The sequence below is a fragment of the Heptranchias perlo genome, chromosome 11 (assembly GCF_035084215.1).
Source record: "Heptranchias perlo isolate sHepPer1 chromosome 11, sHepPer1.hap1, whole genome shotgun sequence".
Taxonomy (NCBI): Eukaryota; Metazoa; Chordata; class Chondrichthyes; order Hexanchiformes; family Hexanchidae; genus Heptranchias; species Heptranchias perlo.
Window position 1 is genome coordinate 44,758,497 of NC_090335.1, and position 22,104 is coordinate 44,780,600.

Below are 22,104 nucleotides of genomic sequence, written 5' to 3' on the forward strand. Positions count from 1 at the left end.
CAAAGGAACATATGCCAAGCAGTTGGTGGCAGCTGAAGGCTCGGCAAGAATGACTAGATGAAGGGAGGGTGGGATGCATTAAAAAAAGTCAGAACCAAAGTGTGTGGAAGGGGTTTACAAGATGGGATGAGGCGAGGTTGTGGAGGGATTTGAAGACAAAAACAATTTAAAATTTAATGCATAGGGGAAGCATACATAGGTCAATCAGGACAGGGGTGATGGACAAGCAGGACTTGATACAACTGCTGAATTTTTGGAAACTAGAGAGTGTCCAGGTGACAAAAGCATGGATAAAGGTTTGAGACAGTGGAGGTGGAATTAAATTCTCTTCCCAGATGGTAGGGTTGAGGCACACTACTGGATTATACAGGGCATCAACATTTCACATGTTTTGCTTCAACATTTTTTTTGAATGATGCAAAATTGGTCCATGGAGTAAAATAGCAAGGGCATATTTTCATAAATTCCTAACTAGCACATCTTCCTAAAAGTACATGAGTGGATACAGCCGTGACATTAACTGCAGTCAAATAGCTCACTGGCCCAGGCCACACAAGGTAATCTGTGGAATACTCCAAGAACACTTTTTGGGGGAGGGGGGTGGGGAAAGAAGGGAAGGAAGAGGAATTAGCATGGGAATGCCTTCCTCCCAAAGATTGCATTTATTATAAAAAGATAGAGTATCAGTTGGTAAGTCAGGTTCTGTTGACTCTCAGCATTTCAAGACCACTAGAACACATTACAACACTAATACATACTTCTATCTATTCCTGCAATGGAAGAAAAAAATCTCACTAGTTCAGTCTAATTCTCCCTACAATTATTTACCCAAATAAAGTCAGGAAAACTAGAGTACAACTCCACTGATTGTCTCAGCATTTGTCACTATAAATACCACGGCAAAAGATAAGTATTTGATGTCCTACATAACCTTCCTCCTAAATGCTATGTCCACACGAATCAGGCTGAAAAAAGCCAAACCACCATTTTGAATGGCGTTAAGATGGATAGAATAAGGGGAGCATATTTGTCAAGGGCACCTCAACGTGGTTTTAAGGTGCAAATAGAAGAATGTTCGTTTCATCACTATGTAGCAAGTATACTTTTCGCTGGTTGATTAGGAGAGCAGCACTGCAATTAATGGCCGTCAAACAGTCCATCTGTCTCCCTCCCCCCACCCGAGAAGAAACAGATCACCCTCCTCTAGGGAGAAGTGAAAGGGAAATAGTATAAACTGCAATTGAAATACACAACCGGCCATTTCAAGCCTGAAATTAATCCTTGCTACATTTATGGGTTTGTACAGGTCTTACGCTCAGGGTAGAGGTTAACTTCAATTCTGAGGGGAACCATGTACAATTTTGCGAGAACATTCTCAGTTGTCACGCGCTCTCCGAACTAGTAAGGACGAGAAAAAAAAACAGACTATCAGAAGATTTTCAAATTTCACAACACGACTTCCCATGTATCGGATTCCTTTTTTGTACGGCGCCGCCTCTCACGGGTGATTTAATGTAAATAGTTGGAACTGCGAACAGGAGGAATAAAAAAAAGTCACCGAAACAGAAGCACTGATTTACTTTGGAAAGTGTGGGGATGTGACCGCGACGCTTTTGTTGGAACCGAACCCATTCTTGCCGCGTCCCTTTTTCATTCCTCTTCTAGACCATTTCTCCATCGCGAAAAGGCGGCCCCTTGCTGTAGTGTTTACATAATTAAAGGGACTAGTAAACAACACACCTTATCGCATTTCCCTTCCAACAAACCACCAACACAAAAATATGGAGCAAAACTAAAGTTGTGCGCAGCGAACATTCCTTTTATAGTCCGACGAACCCTAACCTTGTTGACGTGTATCGCGATTCCAATGATTGGCAATTTCATTGTCCAATCTGAAACCAGCTGGTACCGGCGCCAGTTCCAAAAAAAGAAGGACCAGGAGACGTAACAGCCAATCGCTGTCAGCGCTAGTCGGAAGGGGCGGGCTCTCGTGTCAGTTGATCCCGCAGCACGAACTGACGTAAATCAACACAAAGGCACGTGGTCTTGGTGGCTGTTGGTCATTGGTGGGGAGCGGGTTTGCTGGTTGTGCGCTTACGGCGTGGATTCGGTGTGACACAATTACAACTTTCTGCTTTGAAGTTTTTTCTCTTTTTTTTCTAATATTATTTCAATGCTATTTTAATTTTTCTAAAAAAATAAGGACTCCAGCAGCGCATGGTAGAAAGGAGCAAGAGCTTAAAGGATGTGAAAAAAACAACAAAAAAGTCCACGGAAATAATAAAGAATAATAAAAATAAATTGCAAACAATTTTTTTTCATCTCTGTCTGTAACCCCATGAAATCCTGTGGAGTATCATTCGGTGATGAGGAAAAGAAAATGGCGGCGGGAAAACCGAGTGAAATTGAGGATGACTTTCCAACTCTGACGCCCCAGGAGAGAGACTCTATTGCAACTCTCGATAGGTTAGAAAATTCTGCAAGTTTTGTGTTGTGTTTTTGATTGAGTTTTAGTGTTTGTGCATAAATTAAAACCGATTTTAACGTATGTCATCTGTCTGTCGCTATCGCACAGCCGACTGTTTGGATTTCTGAAGGTTCATGAAGATGGCGCCAGAACGAAGGCCTTGTTAATAAAGGTAAGAACTGAGAGAGATCTGCCTGTTTTTTTTGGCATTTTTTTCCTATGTGTAGTAATAACAAACTTCTGTATTAGCCGCTTTCGAACAATAAAGCAAGGATGAGAAAGGCTTTTCACTTTACATAGGGTAGGCTCATTGAGTGTTTTCATATTTATTATATATGCATAATAACTTAAGAAGCAATGGTGCAGATGAACAGGGACGTTTGCAAATATTAAACGTGTAATGTGAACGGCATGTCTTTTAATTTTTTTACGTGGTTACATTAACATTGGTTACACTTTCCGCCTCCCCCTCTCTGCTTTGCCGTCCAAGTCTCTGGGCTCTATGCCGTGGGTTTTATGTTGTGTATGGGTTGAAGTTTCGCTCCGCGTTAAAAATGGCTGCTTCTCTCCAAGATGGCGGGACAGGGAGGAGAGAGAGAGAGAGAGAGAGAAAAATAGTGAGATTGGAAGGGGAGGACAACAAAAAGAGAAACTCGGGCCGATTTCAGCTGTAACTGACCTGAAATCTGCAGTGTGTTGTGTAAACGAAATTTACTTATTGAAGTGCAGAAAATAGGCACGTTGACGAGATTGTTTATGCGCTTTTAAGAAATACACAATGTGATTCCCTCTCTCAACCTGTAGCACCAAGCAGTAAATGTAAAACATAATGAAATGGCTGCTATACCGTGGAGTCCGTGTGACATTGCATCGAAGATATATTTTAAGTCGGGTATAAATTTATTGGGTGTAATTGCTGAAATGACATAGGACCACATGTGTTCGAGGAAAACTTTTATATAGAAATGGACATTTGCAAGAGTTCCCTTATCTGCACCGCAGTATACGCATTTTTAAATTAATTTTGTAATTTGATAGTTTTTGTATACATTGTATAGTTTATTAATGTTGAATATTTTCGGAGTGTCCGATCTCTCCAGCTTTTGATTACATTCTTAAAAGGTTTCTTTCCGAGAAGAATTGCATCTGTTTTTGTTTTTAATTGGGTGGTAGAGGTAAAAACCTAGTTTACGCAAGTGGTAATACTCTGTCCGGCATGTGCCTACCGAGCTGAAATGGCTTCCACAGGTTTAAATTTTAGTTAAATTTGTTTTATGTTTGTTTAATTCATATTTTGTCCTAGTACATTTTTGTAATGTCGATTGATAAGACATCACTCATTATTTCTTTAAAATGCATATTTATCATTTGAAAAATGAATATCAAGGTTTTATTCACTTACTGAACGCTAGTATGCAACCATTTATTGAGTGTTACTTCAATTAATGGCAGCATAATGTAACATCATAACTGCTTTTAGATTGTTCTAAAGCTTTCACACTTGTCATATGGTGAGTCTATAAACAAGAAAGAGTTAACTGCCAATTGCATAGTTGTAAGTCAAAATTGGCAGGTTTGTAGACTAGACACTAAGCATTAAGGTCTAGCTGAAAGCATTTGACTGTGTATGTTTATCAGAATGCTTTTGATAGGATTTTATGAAACTCCTTTAATGTGGATCATCGCATTGCACCCATACCTGACCAGTCTGTCCTCAAAAGGTGACAGATCTTTCATTGTGTTGGATGAAAACTCCCATAACATTTGTAATTATTTCTGTTAACAGAAAATGGGTTGGAAAATAGTAATGAAGTTCCTCTGGGGCTCAGCGAGGTCCCAAGTTTGATCTTAAGTTTGTGCTAGACACACTGCTGATCTTCGCTGTGGTGGTGGTAGGGGCTCTACAAATGTCCTCAGTGAGGTAGGACAAAAATCGTCCTGCTTCTGATTGCTATCCAGCAACCCTCCTGGAAAGTGTGTTCTGTGGATGTTGGGTGAGGATGGGATGAAGCTCAGCTGTGATGCTCCTATAGCCAATTAGCTGATTAACACTGTCCAGGATCGCACATAAAGAATAGCATCAAAAGGCAACCAGTGCCAGTGGAGTCATTCTCCAGCAACAACAATTACTTGCATTTATATAGCTCTTTTAACGTAGGAAACCATCCCAAAGTGCTTCACAGGAGTGATTATTAAACAAAATTTGACACTGAGTCACATAAGGAGATATTAGGACAGGTGACCAAAAGCTTGGTCAAAGAGGTAGGTTTTAAGGAGCATCGTGAAGGAGGAGAGAGAGGCGGAGAGGTTTAGTGAGGGAATTCCAGAGCTTAGGGCCTCGGCAGCTGAAGGCATGCCTGCTAATGGTGGAGTGATTAAAATCAGGGATGCGCAAGAGGCAAGAATTGGAGGAGTGCAAAGATCTTGGAGAGTTGTCAGGCTGGAGGAAGTTAGAAATAGCGAGGGGGGAGGGATTTGAAAACAAGGATGGAAATTTTAAAATCAAGGCGTTCCCAGACCGAGAGCTAACGTCAGTCAGCGAGCACAGGGTTGATTGGTGAATGGTACTTTGTGCAAGTTAGGATACGGGGAGCAGAGTTTTGGATGAGCTCAAGTTTATGGAGGGTGGAAGATGGGAGGCCGACCAGGAGGGCATTGGAATAGTCAAGTCTAGAGGTAACAAAGTCATGGATGAGGGTTGCTGAAGCAGGGGTGGAGATAGAATCATAGAAAGGTTACAGCACGGAAGGAGGCCATTCAGCCCATTGAGTCAGTGCCAGCTCCATGCAATAGCAATCCAGCTAGTCCCACTCCCCTGCCCTATCCCCGTAGCCCTGCAAATGGGCGATGCTATGGAGATGGAAGTAGGCGGTCTTGGTGATGGAGTGGATATGTGGTTGGAAGCTCATTTCTGGGTCAGATAGGACCAAGATTGTCTGGTTCAGCCTCAGACACTGTGGCTGGGGGGAGGGATGGAGTCGCTGGCTAGGGAATGGAGTTTGTGGCAGGGGCCAAAGACAATGGCTTAGATCCTTTCAATATATAGTCAGAGGAAATTTTTGCTCATCCAAGTTGTACAAAGCAGTGTGACAAATCAGGGACAGTGAAGTCAATGCCTAGACAGTTGCTAACAGGAACAAATCTATATTAAAAAATTATATTTCAGAAACAGTGTTACACAACGATAAGCAACTAACTCCATGTCAAAAACAAACTTACTGCAGTTAACGCACTGCATTTGTTCAGAATCTGTATATAATAAAATCTTGTGTGTGGCGTGTACTTCCTCTAAGTGTTGCACTTATTTTCTGTCACACTTCAACATATCCTTGGTCTAACAGTGATAATGCCGTGGGAAATCTTGTAATTTCAAAAATATACTCCTTTTGGTAGACTAGCCAAATCCATTAGTGAATTGTCCAATATTTAGGACTTCATTATGAATGTATAATTATAGTTTTCATTAAGTCCCCTATTGTAAATGCTGTGACATTTTATTTACCACTACTGAGTAGTGCTGTTAAGTATAAAAGCTATATTTTTAAAACTAAGTTTTGATTCAAACTGTGTGAGTATTCTGGTGCAGAAGACACATCCTGCATTCATTTTTAATGTGGTAGGAGTGGATGGATAGGAATACAGAAAAATATCTGGTATTAGCACAGGTTCTTTTTAGTTTTGAAAGTTTGTAAAGATTTAAAGCATCCTAGATTACTTGCTCGATGCAAGTAACATACTGATAGCTTTAACAATACTAATCATTTACTACTTCATGCCTTTATTTTGAATGCTTTCATGTATGCTTAGTTCAAGTATTTTCAGAATACTGATTTGTCCATTGGCATGTTTTCTGTGTGTGCATGTCTCAGAAATAACTCCCATTTATTTCACATACGCAGCTGGCCAAAGGCGTAGCGATAAATGCATGAGAAACCTAAGGATAAAATTCAGGTAGTCTGATGGGGATGAAGGGAAATGTTTGAATAAAACTTTTTCTAAGCAGCTGTAAATTTTTACAAATTAATTTTTAGTTGCAAGGAAACTCATTTAACCCTAATATAAAAGTGGCTACTCTGATTTGAAGTTGCTTAATTTGAATTATCTATTAATTTTAATTTAAATTTTATTTTTTAAAAAACCTCTTGTGCTGTTTTCATTAGAATTCTTAAATCATGCTACTGAATAATTCAAATGTTCAAGCAGAAACCAACTTTGAGTTAAGAGGAGTAAATTGTATATTTTAATTATATGCTAACATCAAGTTAGTTCGTGTGGAGCATAAACACTGGCATGGACCTGTTAGGCCGAATGGCCTGTTTCTGTGCTGTACATTCTATGTAAGTACAGTACTTTGTTCCCAGTAATGTATCAAAATTCCCAAGGAACAGGTATTGTATTTTGCTGGTTCATGGCCCTATTTCCTCTGATACAAGTTCAGTGTAGTTTGGAGGTTTTTTGGAGAAAATATGTTCTGCAGTAGTCCTCCATATGGCTTATTGTGTTGCTATACATTCTGTATTCAAAACAGATTCAATATTTGTGAAACTATGAAGTCTTTTTTTGGTATTATTTGCCAGTGACTAATAGAATGATGAACATAAATACAATATATAAATGACCCCGAGTCAATTTGAAAATGGGGTTTTTTGATGTTTAACACACCTGTGCTTGATAAATATTTGCTGTACATTTGTTGAGCATTAAAAGGAATTATATTTGCTTTAATTATTTCCTATTTTATCCAGGAAGCTTCAAAATGGTGGCTATAAATGAAGCCTATTATGTTGAGTGGCAGATTTTTGTTCAAATGACTAATTTTATGGATATTCAAAGGCTTCATTCAAAGTGAAAATTAACAGCCCTATTTGAAGATCACGCAGAAAGTGATATACCGCTTGCATAGTTTGCTTGAACCAATTCTGTTGATTTAAATCTCGTAGATTACAACTGAATATAATTTTTTGTTTGTCAGACTCCGGGCTATTGTGAAAGTTGGTTTATATCAATGAAATTGAAATAATTGTATTCCTATGATGTACAATTATTTTAGGCAATTTTGCATATATTCAACTTGGATATGAGGGGAGGAGAATTTATTTTATGTGTTTATATTATGAGGCTATTACTATAGCAGCTGGATCTATAAAATTCCAAGTAGTGGCTGAGTTGCTGTAGAAAGGCTGTATAGGCTAATGAAAAAGCTGCTTCACTGACCTGTACAGTGCATGTTAAAATACTGTTCAGCATGCTGATTGCCCTATTCTGGATGTTTCTGTTTCCAGAGGTAGCATATATCAGATGTTAGGAGCTAAATTTAAAAGAACAGGACCTCATGGGTGGTAATCTTGCAATTGTTACCTGAGCTATGTGCCAATTGGCATAGGGATAGACAGATCAGGAAGATGAATACATGGCTGAAAGACTGGTGTGGGAAGGAACAGTTCCATTTCATGTGACACTGGCACCGTTACTGGGACAGGAAGGCGCTGTACTGCTGGACGGACTCCATCTGAACTGGAATGTGACCAATGTCCTAGCGGAAAGGATAAATAGGGCTGTCGATAGGACTTTAAATTAGTAAGACATGGGGAGGGATCTGGTGAAAATAACAAGTCTGAAGATAAAAGAAATGGGAGATGAGAGTAAAGGTCAGACCATGGTAAGGAACAAGAGTAATGTGGTCAGGGAACAAATACAGTTATAGAATATGAGTACAAAATAATTGTTAAAAATAAAGTGAGGGGAGCAATTATTAAAAATAAATGAAATTGCTTATACAACACTGTGCACAGCATTTGAAACAAAATAGGGGAACTGGAGGCAACAATTCATAGGGATAACTGAAACATGGCTACATAAAGAACAGGACTGGCAGTTAAATATTGCAGGATATAATGTATTTAGAAAGGATAGGGAAGGAAGAAGGGGGGATGGAGTAGCTGTACTAATTAGAAACAACAATGGCAATAGAAAAAAGGGACATAAGTAATATTAAGATAGAAACAGAATTCATATGGATTGAGACAAAGGATAAGAAGGGATCGATCATGTTAATACGCATATTGTACAGATCACCTAAAAGTGGAGGGGAAGTGGAGGAAGAAATATGTTGGCAAATCTATGAAATGAGTGAAAAACATCGAATAATAATCATGGGAGATTTCAACTACCCTCGAATAAACTGGCAATAAGAGTTGGAGAATGGAGTTTTTACAGTGAGCACGTGACTCCTTTCTTACCCAGTATGTGAGAAGACCAACAAGAGAGGAGTCACTGCTGGATCTAGTGATGGGAAATGAACCGGAGCAGATAAGAGAAGTAAGCATAAGGGAACATCTAGTCAATACTGATCATAACATAATGTTTGAGAAAGACATAAGTTAGACAAAGACCAAAGCAATAGATTGGAAAAAAGCTAATTTCAAGGCAATGAAAATGGAACTAGGGAAGGTGAACTGGAATTTCTTTTTGACAGAATAGCAGTGGGAAATATTTAAAACGGTGGTCAACAGAGTTCAGGAGAATTTTTTTTTAAAAAGAAAGAACAAACTAGCCAATGATGAAACACCATGGATGAATAGAGATATGGGTAAAATTGAAACTAAAGAAAAAGGCATATTCTAAGTACATAGACAATAAAGGTGAGGATCACACAAGGGAACACAAAGAGATTAGGAAGGAAGTAAAAAAGAAATTAGAACAGCAAATAGGAACTACAAAACTAAATTATCAAGGAATATAAAAGGAAATAGTAAAGTATTCTACAGACACATAAATAACAAAAGAAAAATCAGGATATGGATAGGGCCACTAAGGGATTCACAAGATAAATTCTCAGTTAATGATACGAAATGGCAGAAATATTGAACAGTTACTTCACTATTTACCTGGCAGACTAACATGGTGGACATGACATTAGAAGAGATGATCAAAAAAGATATAAAGGCATTTAAGATAGAAAGGGGGGACATAATTGATACAATTATCAAAGTTAGAGAGGATAAAACCCTGGGTCTGGATGGATTGCATCCGCACATATTAAAAGAGGTTAGGGAAGAGATAGCAGAGGCACTATTGCATATATTAAAAAAGAAGTCATTAGAAAAAGGAACGATGCCAGTGGACTGGCTGACAGCTAATGTTCCTATATTTAAAAGGGGAGATAGAACAAGTCCAGAGAACTATAGACCAGTTAGCTTAACGTGGTGGTAGGAAAGATAATGGAATCTTTACTCAAAGGTGTAATAGAAAAATAGCTAGATAACAAAAATATAATATCACAGATTTCAGAAGGGAAAGTCATGCTTAACCATCCTCATTTAATTCTTTGAAGTAGCAACATAGAGTAGACGAGAGTAATGTAGTAGATGTAATATATTTGGATTTTCTAAAGGCAGCCAATGAGGTACCGCAGTGTAGACTCATGACTAAGGTCAGAGCATGCGGAGTCGGGACAGTTAGCAGAATGGATAGCAAGCTGACTACAAAACAGAAAAGAGAGAGAGTAGGGGGTTGTTGGTAGCTACTCTGATTGGCAAAAGCTGAGAAGTAAGTTCCATAGGGATCGGTTCTGGGAACTACTGTTGTTCACCAATTTACATCAACGATTTGGACTCGGGAATCGGAAGTATGATTTCAAAATTTGCAGATGACACAAAATTGGGGGTTGTAGTTAATACAAAGGAAGAAAGTGTTAAAATGCAAGAAGACATTAATAAACTTGCAGAATGGGTGTGTAATTGGCAAATGAATTTTAGAATAGATAAATGTGAGGTGGTGCATTTTGGTAGGAGGAATAAGGAGGCCACATACTGCTTGGATAATAGTCTAAATGGGTTAGAGAAGCAAAGGGATCTCGGGGTACAGATACATAAATCACAAAGTAGCGACGCAGGTTAATACGGCCATAAAAAAGGCAAACCAAGTAATAGGGTTCATTTATAGAGGGATAGAATTGAAAAGCAGAGACGTTATGCTGAACTTGTATAGAACCTTGGTTAGACCAGACTTGCAGTATTGTGCACAGTTCTGGTCTCCATTTTATAAAGAGGATATAGAAGAATTGGAGAAGGTGCAAAAATGATTCACAAGGAACTTAGAGGATATACTTATCAGGAAAGTCTAAACAGGCTGAGGCTTTTTTTGCCAGAAAAGAGAAAGCTGAGGGGAGGTCTTTAAGTTAATGAAAAGGTTTGATAGGGTACATGTAGAGAAAATGGAAAATGTTCCCACTTGTGGGGAAGTCCCAACCTAGAGGTCATCAATATAAGATAGTCACTAATAAATCCAATAAGGAATTCAGGCGAAACTTCTTTACCCAAAGAGTGAGATGAATTTGAACATGCTGCCACAAGGAGTAGCTGAGGCAAATAACATAGATGCTTTTGAGGGGAAGCTAGATGAGCACATGTGGGAGAAAGGTATGCTGATGGGGGTAGATGAAGTAGGAAGGGAGGAGGCTTGTTGAAGTATAAACACCGACATAGACCAATTGGGCTGAATGGCCTGTTAAATGCTGTACACTCAATGTAACATTGGAGCCTGATGTGCTGAAAGCTCTCTGTTTTGGTGCATGTTGCCTCAGGCAGCAGAAACACAACTTTATTTCACTATTTACTTCAGAAATATCATCAGCAAACTTCTAATCTTAATATCCTATTAGAATCCTATATCTACAAAACTTCAAATAGCCAGAAAGATGCCCATATGACATTTATAGTGGCTGGTAAGTAATGAGGTGTAAACCACTCAATATATTTTTTAAAAAAAGCTTATGGCCCTTTTGTGTACGAACTACAAAATCGTGCACTTACATGAAAATCACATTTAGCATTGAAATGGTCCTTGTAATTTTTAATTTATATAATGGAGGATTTTGACAAACTGAACTAATATGGGCAGCTAGACTGTTGGTTAATGGTTGTCATATCATTTCCATCAGTTTTTAAACTTGATATATCTAGTTGCTACTTGGGCAGCTCTTGTGTAGCTATGCTTTTTTTAAATCACCAGAAATGTTTAAGCTGGCGTTTTTTTAAAAAAAGGTTAATTTTGCTAAACATTGGTACCAACTTCAGCTACTGTGGCTGTAAAGTTAATTGTAATGAATGGATTAGATACAATGTTGCAATATTTTTGGTGTTCACATCTTTTAATATTTCTCACTCCTCTAACTGGAAGGCCAGGCGTACCCATTTCTGCTCTGGCATTGGCAGAATGGAATAGATACTGCTGGTGTTTTTTCCCCTTTCAACGTAGTATGCTTTCATGATGTGCTTCACCCAATTGAGAACTACATTTCTAGCTATGTTAGATGATACTGAAATAACTGCCATACCGCCAATTCATTTTCTTTTCCACACATTAACTGTTGGTTGCTGCATATATTCTTTGCAAATGAAAAACTATACAATTAAAATCTATCATGCGTGATATGCTACAGGCAACATTATTCATGGACTAATATCTCAGCAATTGAGTGGTACTATAATGCACTTTATTAATTCACTCCAAACTACTTTTTAATTTACAATTTCAAATTGTTCTATTTGATTTTTGTTTTGGACACCGTGCAATCTTAATTTCCAGAGTACTCAGTTTGCCATAATGTGTGGTTCAATGGCAGTGAAAACGATGTGCTGTTTGACTGAATCGAGTTTTATTGGAAAACTTTATTTTGTTTAAGTTGTCGAGGTAAATCAACACTGCGTAATTTTTTTTTTGAACCTTTTAGAGGAATGTTTTCCTTTCACGATAGTGTCACAAAACTCGCAAACTGCAAAGCAGCAACATTTCTGTGGCCCCTGTCCTGATTCCAGCGCACACCAGGGTTTCCAACAAGGACAGGCCTGCACCATCACAGTAAAACAAATTTTACAGAAATACCTATACTTACTTTTGAAATCATGTGGTTTCCAAACTAAGGAGGTGTACGTGTGTATGATTGCATATCTTTTAGGGATGGAGGAGAATCTTATGCCCTGTGGGACATCCAAATAAGCTGCTAGCAATTGCAAATTTAAAAGTAGTAGTGATCCATTTTCAGGAGTTGCAGAAAATAGTCATGGTTTGGATCAGGGCTAATTTGATTCTGGTTGGATTCCTGTATTTCCTGCTGTCTTAATCCATCAGTTTTTTTTTGCTTCCAGCATCTTTTTTTAGAGCAAATATTTATCTTATTGCTGCTTTTTCTCATTGTCTTCTGATTTGTCCTTCAGAATATCCTCATTTAATTAAATAACTCTTCCATGTTTTCCCTACATTGCAACACTTCACAGCCAATTATTTTTTTTGAAGTGTTTTGTGAGATTGTGAAAAGTGCTATATAAATGCAAGTTCTTTTCATTTTACTTTTACTTTAAATGGATCTTTTTCCTTTCAAATTTTCCTTTTCCTATTCTATTAGTACATTTAATTCCCCTATCTATATAGTGCTTATTTTATTCTTGTTTTCACTATTTAAATATGTTCATTTAAATATTTGTGTGCAAACATCAATGCAATAGTTTACTCCCCTGGAAGGAGAAACAATATACCTGTTTTAGTTATTTTGCAGTGACTGCTTGTGGAGCTGGATAATCATGGACCAAGTAAATGTTAAAATTATGATTCATTATTACTAGGAATTTTTTTGAATTTTGTGTTGTTTGGGTTTTGGAAATAGGTTATAGTACATTTTGAGAGTTTTTCTCCCCAGTAAATATTTGTTTACAGTCTATTAAAAATTCGGGATATAGTGATAGATAGTGTTTGTTTTTGGAGGCATGCTTGTGCAATAATGGCTTATTGTACTGGTATGTCTATATCACATATACCAGTAGATCTTGCGTGGTGCTACTCATAGATTTAAAAATGCGGTACATAAATAAAAAGGGAGAGGCTGGAGTCGCGTAGCACCACTTCGAAGTCTGGGTGAGGAGTTGGGGGTGTCATTACAGTCTCATGCTCTGCAGTATGGGTAGCTCTTTTAAATACTTTTTCTCTTCCTTCTTTCCTTCGCATGCCTTTCTTTTCTGACTTCAAGTTTTAGTCTCTGCCGTTTGTGTCTCCCTCTTGTCTGATTTTTTTCATTACCTTTTGAGAAGAGGGGATATCAGGATAGTTTTTTGCTTTTTCTGGACTGATTATTTGTAGAGGGGAAGGGAAGTAATTTCAAAAAGAGCATTGAGTGAGCTGCAGGATGAAATTGAAAATGAGCTGTTTTACTTTGATGATTTGACTGTTCCTGTGGGGTAAGACCTGATTCTGGAACATTTATGTTCTTAAAAATAGAATGTGTTGAACTTTTTGTGCAGGTCAGTTTGGATGTCAGGAAGAATGGAGAGGTAGGAGGCTGGATGGTGAGGAATAGGAGCACTTGGGGAATCCCAGGTTGTGGCGTTGGTCATCTGTGCATATGGTCTTCCCACTTGAGCTCAAACGTGGTTGGGTAGTGGAGTACAGTGCTTTTAATGCTGCTTACTAGTGTGGGAGGGTATACTAGAAATGGAGGCTGTTGATGATGCTAGTGGATTGGGAGGGGGAAGCAGGAGGAGAGTTTGAGGAATGAGAAGATGCAAAGGATAAGTTTGTGGGCAAGATAGTGATTTTTAAAACATTTGGAATTGGTGAATAACTTGTGTTTATGATGTTTAAAGGAGGATATAGTGATTTGGGCGAGGGATTGTAATGGCAGCTGCTGTCTGCCATGGAAAACTTGGTAGAATGTGACTGGTTCAGTTACAAAAACAAATCAGAAATGACTCTACAAAAATGATTGGTCCTTGGTTCTGGAGTCTTATCAGTTGATGGGATAGTAGTTTCTGATTGGTTGAAGGGACAGTGGTCTCAGGTTCTGAGTTCTGGTTACAAGTGCAGTCATCTAATTTGCAGTGACTGATTAGATCTAATGTACAGTGTCTGTTGCCTGCCATCTTGTCCTGCTCCTGGACTTGTTCCTGGCAAAGTTCTGGTTCTGCTTCCTGTCAAGGTGGCCTGCTCTGCGTGTTCTGGCTCTGCTCCTAGCCCTAATTTCCACTGCTTTGTAATGTCAGGTTTTATTACCCATTGCTGCAGCTCCCCAGCCTTGGTTCACAAGGCTGCCCTTTCTCAGCTAGGGGGAGGGAAGAGAAGAGAAAGAACATCTTCCAGCAGAAAGAGAAAGGTGATGCTTGAAGATAGAAACCCTGTTGGAGGGAGGGACACCAATTGATCTTATTGAACAACTTGCAAGGAATGGCAGTGCTGCAGGGAGTACTGGCTCCAACAACAGTGGCGTAGCAACTTCCAATCCATGGAAATTCAGTGAAGATCGCACTCCACAATTTCTGAGGTGGGACCTGGTTATTATTAAGAATGGTCATACAACATATTGAGATTGTCACTAAACTGTATATTCCCTTTTGTTTAATGGTATTAGTTTTGCACTTGTTAAGTTACCACAAGCTAGGACTCAGCTAACTGTTTGTTTTCCTAAAGCATTTTTAGTTATAATGTATTAAATTTGCTAGGTATATCACACACTCCTTATTTGGGCATCACCATTCTGTGACATTGTCATGTCTGCAGCTGCACACTTCAACCAACAGATGGAGCTCTAGATCCCTATACCTAGAGCATAATTAATGCACTCTGAGGGAAATTTGCTTTGTCCTGATTTTCTGCGGGCAGAGCCGCAAGGTTAATGTACATGGGCCAGCAGTGCTCAAACTGTGACTTGTGAGCTCCGTTCTGCTCGTTCCTGTTTAATAGTGCTATTGCTGCTTTCAAAAACCCTGATGGCAGACTTGGCATATAATTAAAGCCATCTTAGAGCATTGTCATTACCAGCATGCAAAGCATGTAGGCCACCAGATAGTTTACTTAGTAAGCATGATTCAACGATATGGGACCTGATTTATATTTGTCTGCAAGAGCATTTATTGTCGTCACAAAGTTCCTGTAGGTGAAAATTTGAGATACATTGTCAGTGTCCAGTTTGAAAACGGCTGAGAAGTGCCCAACTACGATGTGGCCAGTTAAATCCTGTTGATGGTTGGTAGGATCGGTGATGGTATGGTGATTTATAGGAGCATCTGCTGTCCACTCTTCACATCAGTAAGTTGGTAAGAAAAAGTCAAAGGAATCAAGAAAGGTTGACCATATTGGGTGTCTTGAAGAGAAACAGAACAAATCGGTGAATTGGGAACATGATTTCCATGCAAAGCCTTTTCACTAATTTTGCTACAACATCTGAATGCCAAAGATGTGGAGGAGCTATGTTGCAGAGGACTGGTAACCACCGGAGGGGAGTAGGGAGCAATGTGTCTATCAAAACGCATAGTAGCATTCACCAACTTGGTGTATGGTGAGCGACGCCAAATGGGAACGCAGTATTCCGCAATTGAATAACAAAGTGTGAGAGCAGATGAGCATAAAGTGGAAGGCATTTGGTGATTAGGTTATTTTGGCAGTTTTCAGTAGATGGTTTTTGTAGGTTAGTAACTGGCTGAGAGTGACACTCAAGTAAACCGGGTGAGCAGCATGTTTGAGAAGTTGACCATTTAGGATGATAGTGAGTTCACGAGAGACACTAGCATTGTACATATGAAAAATGGAGGACATAGTCTTTGTCATACTTTGTTGAAGATGCCACTTCAGACAGTACTCTCACTAATGATACAGAATTTATAGCAGTGTGTGTTCTAGGGTGGAAAAGTCACTAGCTTGAGTAGCAAAGGCACAGTCATCAGCATTGATGAATTTCCACGATCTGGTCGCAGGCAGGTTGTTTATGTACAGATTAAAAAGGAGTGGTGCTAGAACTGATCTCTGATGGAAGCCTTGATTTGGTATCTTCACAAGCTGGCGTGGTTGGTCATTATATTCTGAAATGTCGCCCCTTGGCAGTAATTCAACCAAGCAGGTGGCCCACTATGGCAAGACTCTCAATATTTTCACCAGAAGACCAGTGTGCCAGACAACACCAATCTTAAGGTTTTTCTAAAACCATTTTCATTGAAGGTGGTTAGAGCGAGTACTTGATCACAAATGCTGCGATCACGGCAGAAACCAGCTTGGTCTAGGCTGAGCGCAGCATCGACTTCTGGAGATGCACGATGGAGGACTAATCGTTTGAGTATCTTAGCAAACACTCAAGGAAGATGTGGTCGGTAGAAATGCTTACAGATGGAACTGGGGTGACCACAGTCAAACTCAATGCTGTTGTCCTTGTGTTCACACATACCCTCAGCAGGAGTTGCTGAATAACCAACGCAGCATCTGCTGGGGAGAGTCTTTGGACCTTCCTGTCCTAAATAGCTTAGTGCAATGCCACATTTACCCACTGAGTCCACATGGTGCTAAGAAAATAATTTTAAATTCTCCCAAACTGTGATTGTAACACATTTTGTAATGTCTAATATAATATACACATATACAACTGTATATTGGGGATGAGCATCATACAAAGTAAAATGAAATTCCCTGATTTGTGGTTATCTCAGCTGGAGTGTCAGTAAAGGAGCCAAATGTGGCCTCAATGCTTCTGGGTTAGGCAGGAGGAAAATCAGCCAGGGTTCCCTGCTTCTGATTGCCACCCAGTAACGTTTTTTTTTGTGTGTAGTTGTGCGAGGGCAGACTAGCGCTCAACTGATGCTTCTCCTTGTTTGAATTGCAATATTGATACACTTGGCTTTTATTTGTCATGTGAAGACTGGCTGTTTTGGTGAGATACTGGAGGGTTGTTGGCACCTGTGGAACTGCTAGAAGAATATGTGCCTTCAAAAGAGAATGGGAAAAAATTGAGGGTGGGGGCATATCATGTGATTCAAATCTGTTATGTAAGGGGTTAATTGCCATGACTCTAATTGTTTGAAAGACATTTATACTTGCCAAAAATCTTGATACTTTATTGTAGATGTTAGTATAGTTTGATTGGGTTCCAGGTTTGAGATTGATTTTTGTACAGTTTGGATCAAATCAGCACTGTTCTAAGAATTGAATTGTTCATGGCTGTAACATTACTCCCATCCCCAACATTAGTGAACTAGTTAGTTGGATTGACAAGGATGATAAAATAAAAACTAAGTTCAGAATTACTGAGATGTGAGCCTGGTTCTTAAAATTAGTTTGCGCAGATGTTGAATAGTAAAACTGTCAAGAATAAAACTAGAAACTTTATATTATTTGAATGATTTAATTATGCTTTAATAAAATAAAGTCTGGTGCAAACAATTCTAACACCAATCCTTGTGTGTGTGTGTGTGTGTAAACAAGATTGCTTTATAAGGCTTATTAACAAAGGCATTGAAAAGCAAGTATATAATTCAGTAGGAGAAAACAATTACTTCAATCCTAATTACAGGATACACATTTCTATAAGAAATAACATAAGTGTGTGTACAACTTGCATTTATATCTTGCTTTTAACATAGAAAAACATTCAAAGGTGCTTCATAGTGGTATGAGGGAAAATGGACGCAAACCAAACAGTTTCGGCGGGGTGACAGAAAGTTTGGTCAGAGGTGTGACTTAAGGAGGGTCTTAAAGGAGTAGAGGGAGATGGAGAGGCAGAAGGATTTAGAGAGGGAATTCCATATATTGGGACCATAATCAACTGAAGGCACAGGCATCGGTAATAGGATGAAGGAAGGGAGGATGCTTAAGAGGTCAGAGCCTGAGGAACAGAATTTGTGAGGATGATTGTCTGGATGGAGATCTGACTAGGGCAAGGTCTTGGAGGAACTTAAACACAAAGATGACAATTTTAAATTTGAGGCATTGGGGTACTGGGCAACAATGTAGGTTGATGACGATGGGGGTAATGGATGAGTGGGACTTGCTGTGGGATAGAATATGGGCGGCAGTATTTGGATGATCTGAAGTTTATGGAGGGTGGAGAATGGGAGGCTGGCCAGGAGAGCATTGGAATAGTTGAGTTTGGAGGTGGAAAAAGGCATGGATAAGGATTTCAGCAGCAGATAGGCGGAGGTGGAGGTAGGCAGTCTCTTATGGAGGTGACGTGGGGTTGGAAGCTCAGCTTGGGGTCAAAAAGGACACTGAAGCCACTAACAGTCTGGTTCAACTAAAGACAATTGCCAGGAAGTTGGATGGTAGTCGGTGGTGGGGGCCAAAAACAAGAACTTTGGTCTTCCCAATGTTTAGCTGGAGGAAGTTCTAGTGTATAGAGGCGGTGGGAAGGTAGAGCTGGCAGTTGTTGGTATATATGTGAATGATGCAACTAAGGGGATGAGGAGGAGGTGGCCAAAGATGGATCCTTGGGGGACTTGGGTGATACTGCAGGGGTTGGAAGAGAAGTCATTTTGGTAAATGTTATCTTAACTAATTTCTTCAAGTGTTGCAGAATTGCAATATCTTGTTTCTTTTTAATGTTTGCAGTATTTTTTCTGTAGTGGAGGAGCAGGCAAAGTTTGAATGTGCTTTCAAGACTAATGCCTGATAGTTTGTACACATAGATGGATATTTGCATAGTTGTTTACATAGTGAATGTGCTAAATGAAGTCAAAATATGGTTCCTCCCTCTCCCCCCACCCCCACAAGAAACTCTTATCTGGAGAACCATTGTGTTTTCTTCAAAATAGCATTGGGTTTCTTGCATCACCACTTCTGCAATGGCTCAGGCATGTTGATGAGAGTTGCACAGTTTCCTTGTGTATATATTCAAGTGAGGTTTCTCGATTTTCAAGCTGTTTGAAGATCGGATGCCATTTGATGTATAAGGTTCATCAGTTCTTATTATTGATTTAAAACCCTGGATTTTTTTTTTGTTTTTCAGTTTTTATTTTTAGCATCAAAAACCAGAAAAAATTTGGGGGAGGGAATTGGCCCCCCAAAAAATACCTGGGCAAATTCTGCATTAATCAATAACAATTATTTTGTATTTGGAACATTGCTACAATTCAAGAAAATGAAACTCAACAAGCAAAAGACTGAAACATGCACAGTTAAACTAAATGTAAATAATTGCAGATTGTCAATCAGTTTTTTTTTAAGAAATGGAATATTAATGTAATTTCATTCAAAAAATATTAAGTGAAGAAATTTGGACTTTTTATTTTACGGTTATCCTTTCATTCATTGGTCTGCCCTTATAGCAGAATCCATGGAAAAATAATGCAAGGGAAATAGTTTAATACCTAAAATGGGAAGATAATTTTTTTTACAGTGTCATTGGAAACTGATAAAGGGGAATGTGGAACAATGTTGTAATCTACCCTCCCATTTAGTAACTTTCACTCTCCATTGATGTTGTATAGAAGCAAAGGGAAAAATGTATGCAGGGAAGACTTCAAAATATATATTACCTTGAATGTGAACCCAGTTTTGATAAGCATGATGTGGAGATGCCGGTGATGGACTGGGGTTGACAATTGTAAACAATTTTACAACACCAAGTTATAGTCCAGCAATTTTATTTTAAATTCACAAGCTTTCGGAGATTTTCTCCTTCCTCAGGCAAATGTTTCAAGATCTCCTTGAAGCCTACGCATTTATACATATTGAACAATAATAAATGGTGTTTACAGACTGCCCCTGCAACTGCCCGTTGCCAAGGCAATCACCGTGTTCAGACAGAGAGGTGTTACCTGCAGAACCTCCGAATACACATTCAATAAAAAAACAAACAGGGAAAAAAAAGAGAAAAAAAAACACAGAGAGAGGCAGAAACATCCGGAAGGCAGAGAGAGCCAGCAAATGACCCATTATATTAAAAACAGATAACATTTGTTCGCTGGTGGGGTAACGTGTAGCGTGACATGAACCCAAGATCCCGGTTGAGGCCGTCCTCATGGGTGCGGAACTTGGCTATCAATTTCTGCTCGACGATTTTGCGTTGTCGTGTGTCTCGAAGGCCGCTGCGACAACGGATGAACGGACACCGCGCAACAATCGCCAAACAGGAGGGTTCCCTCCCAGTCGGGGAACACTTCAGCAGTCATGGACATTCATCCACCGACCTTCGGGTAAGCGTACTCCAAGGCGGCCTTCGAGACACACGACAACGCAAAATCGTCGAGCAGAAATTGATAGCCAAGTTCCGCACCCATGAGGACGGCCTCAACCGGGATCTTGGGTTCATGTCACGCTACACGTTACCCCACCAGCGAACAAATGTTATCTGTTTTTAATATAATGGGTCATTTGCTGGCTCTCTCTGCCTTCCGGATGTTTCTGCCTCTCTCTGTGTTTTTTTTTCTCTTTTTTTTCCCTGTTTGTTTTTTTATTGAATGTGTATTCGGAGGTTCTGCAGGTAACACCTCTCTGTCTGAACACGGTGATTGCCTTGGCAACGGGCAGTTGCAGGGGCAGTCTGTAAACACCATTTATTATTGTTCAATATGTATAAATGCGTAGGCTTCAAGGAGATCTTGAAACATTTGCCTGAGGAAGGAGAAAATCTCCGAAAGCTTGTGAATTTAAAATAAAATTGCTGGACTATAACTTGGTGTTGTAAAATTGTTTACAGTTTTGATAAGACTAGGTATAACTTGCCTTCTGTAATCTGGGGTATCAAACTACATTATCCTACGGACATTAAAATTATGTAAGTTTTTTTAAAGGCCACACACTACTCACATCAAATCTTTTTTTAAAAAAAATTTCCTGACCTGAAAGACCCGATTTTCAGTACAAAGACCAGGGATAATTTTATCAGTTTGTAAAAAAAAAAAATTATGGTTGAAATTGTTTAAAAAAGAGACTTTAAACACACTGTAGTGATTTACTATTCATCTCCCCACTTTCCGTTGCACGTTTTTTTTAAAAAATGGGAAGAATCTTTAAGCGTGGGACATCTTCAGACTCTCATTTGAAAGCTTCCTTACACAGGAGTTAGTTTAATTATTTTTAGGGTGATATATAAATGCAATTACTTCATCAGACATCCCAAAGAGTTTCATATCCAAAAAAGTTTGTTATGCAGGCAAAGTGTAGTTACTGTGGTTACCTCTAGACTTGACTGTTTCATTGCTCTTCTGGCTGGCCTCCCATCTTCCACTCTCCATAAACCTGAGCTCATCCAAAACTCTGCTGCCCGTTTCCTAACTTGCACCAAGTCCCGTTCACCCATCACCCCTGTGCTCACTGACCTACATTCCTAGTCCAGGAATGCTTCGATTTTAAAATTCTCATAGAATTGTTACAACACAGAAGGAGGCCATTTGGCCCTTCGAGCCCATACCAGCTCTTCGTAAGAGCAATCCAGTTAGTCCCATTCCCCTGCTTTTTCCCCATAGCTCTGTAAATCTTTTCCCTTCAAGTATTTATCCAATTCCTTTTTGAAAGCCATGATTGAATCTGCATCCACCATCCTTTCAGGCAGTGCATTCCAGATCATAACTACTCAATGTGTAAAAGAAAAAAGAGTTTTTCCTCATGTCGCCTTTGGTCCTTTTGCCAATCACCATAAATCTGTATCCTCTGGTTCTCGACCCTTCCACCGATGGGAACAGTTTCTCTTTATTTACTTTATCTAACATGATTTGAACACTTCTATCAAATTTCCTCTTGACCTCCTCTGCTCTAAGGAGGACAACCCCAGCTTCTCCAATCTATCCACGTCACTGAAGTCCCCCCCTGGAACCATTCTGGTAAATCTTTTCTGCACCCTCTCTAAGGCCGTCACATCCTAGAGTATGGTGCCCAGAATTGGACACAAT

General features: G+C 39.2%; 1 protein-coding gene across 3 annotated transcripts in view; it reads left to right on the top strand.

The window, feature by feature from the left end:
- The first annotated feature begins 2,072 nt into the window (after positions 1–2,072).
- kdm6a (lysine (K)-specific demethylase 6A) overlaps positions 2,073–22,104 on the top strand; it is a 230,591-nt gene continuing 210,559 nt past the window's right edge. For 2 of the 3 annotated variants that reach the window (XM_067992902.1, XM_067992903.1), the window contains exons 1-2: positions 2,214–2,466; positions 2,576–2,639. In XM_067992902.1, coding sequence (XP_067849003.1) covers positions 2,339–2,466; positions 2,576–2,639 — 192 coding nt within the window. In that variant the 5' untranslated portion in view covers positions 2,214–2,338. Of the gene's footprint in view, positions 2,467–2,575; positions 2,640–22,104 lie in introns of all 3 variants that reach the window. The other variant, XM_067992901.1, reaches the window with a different exon arrangement.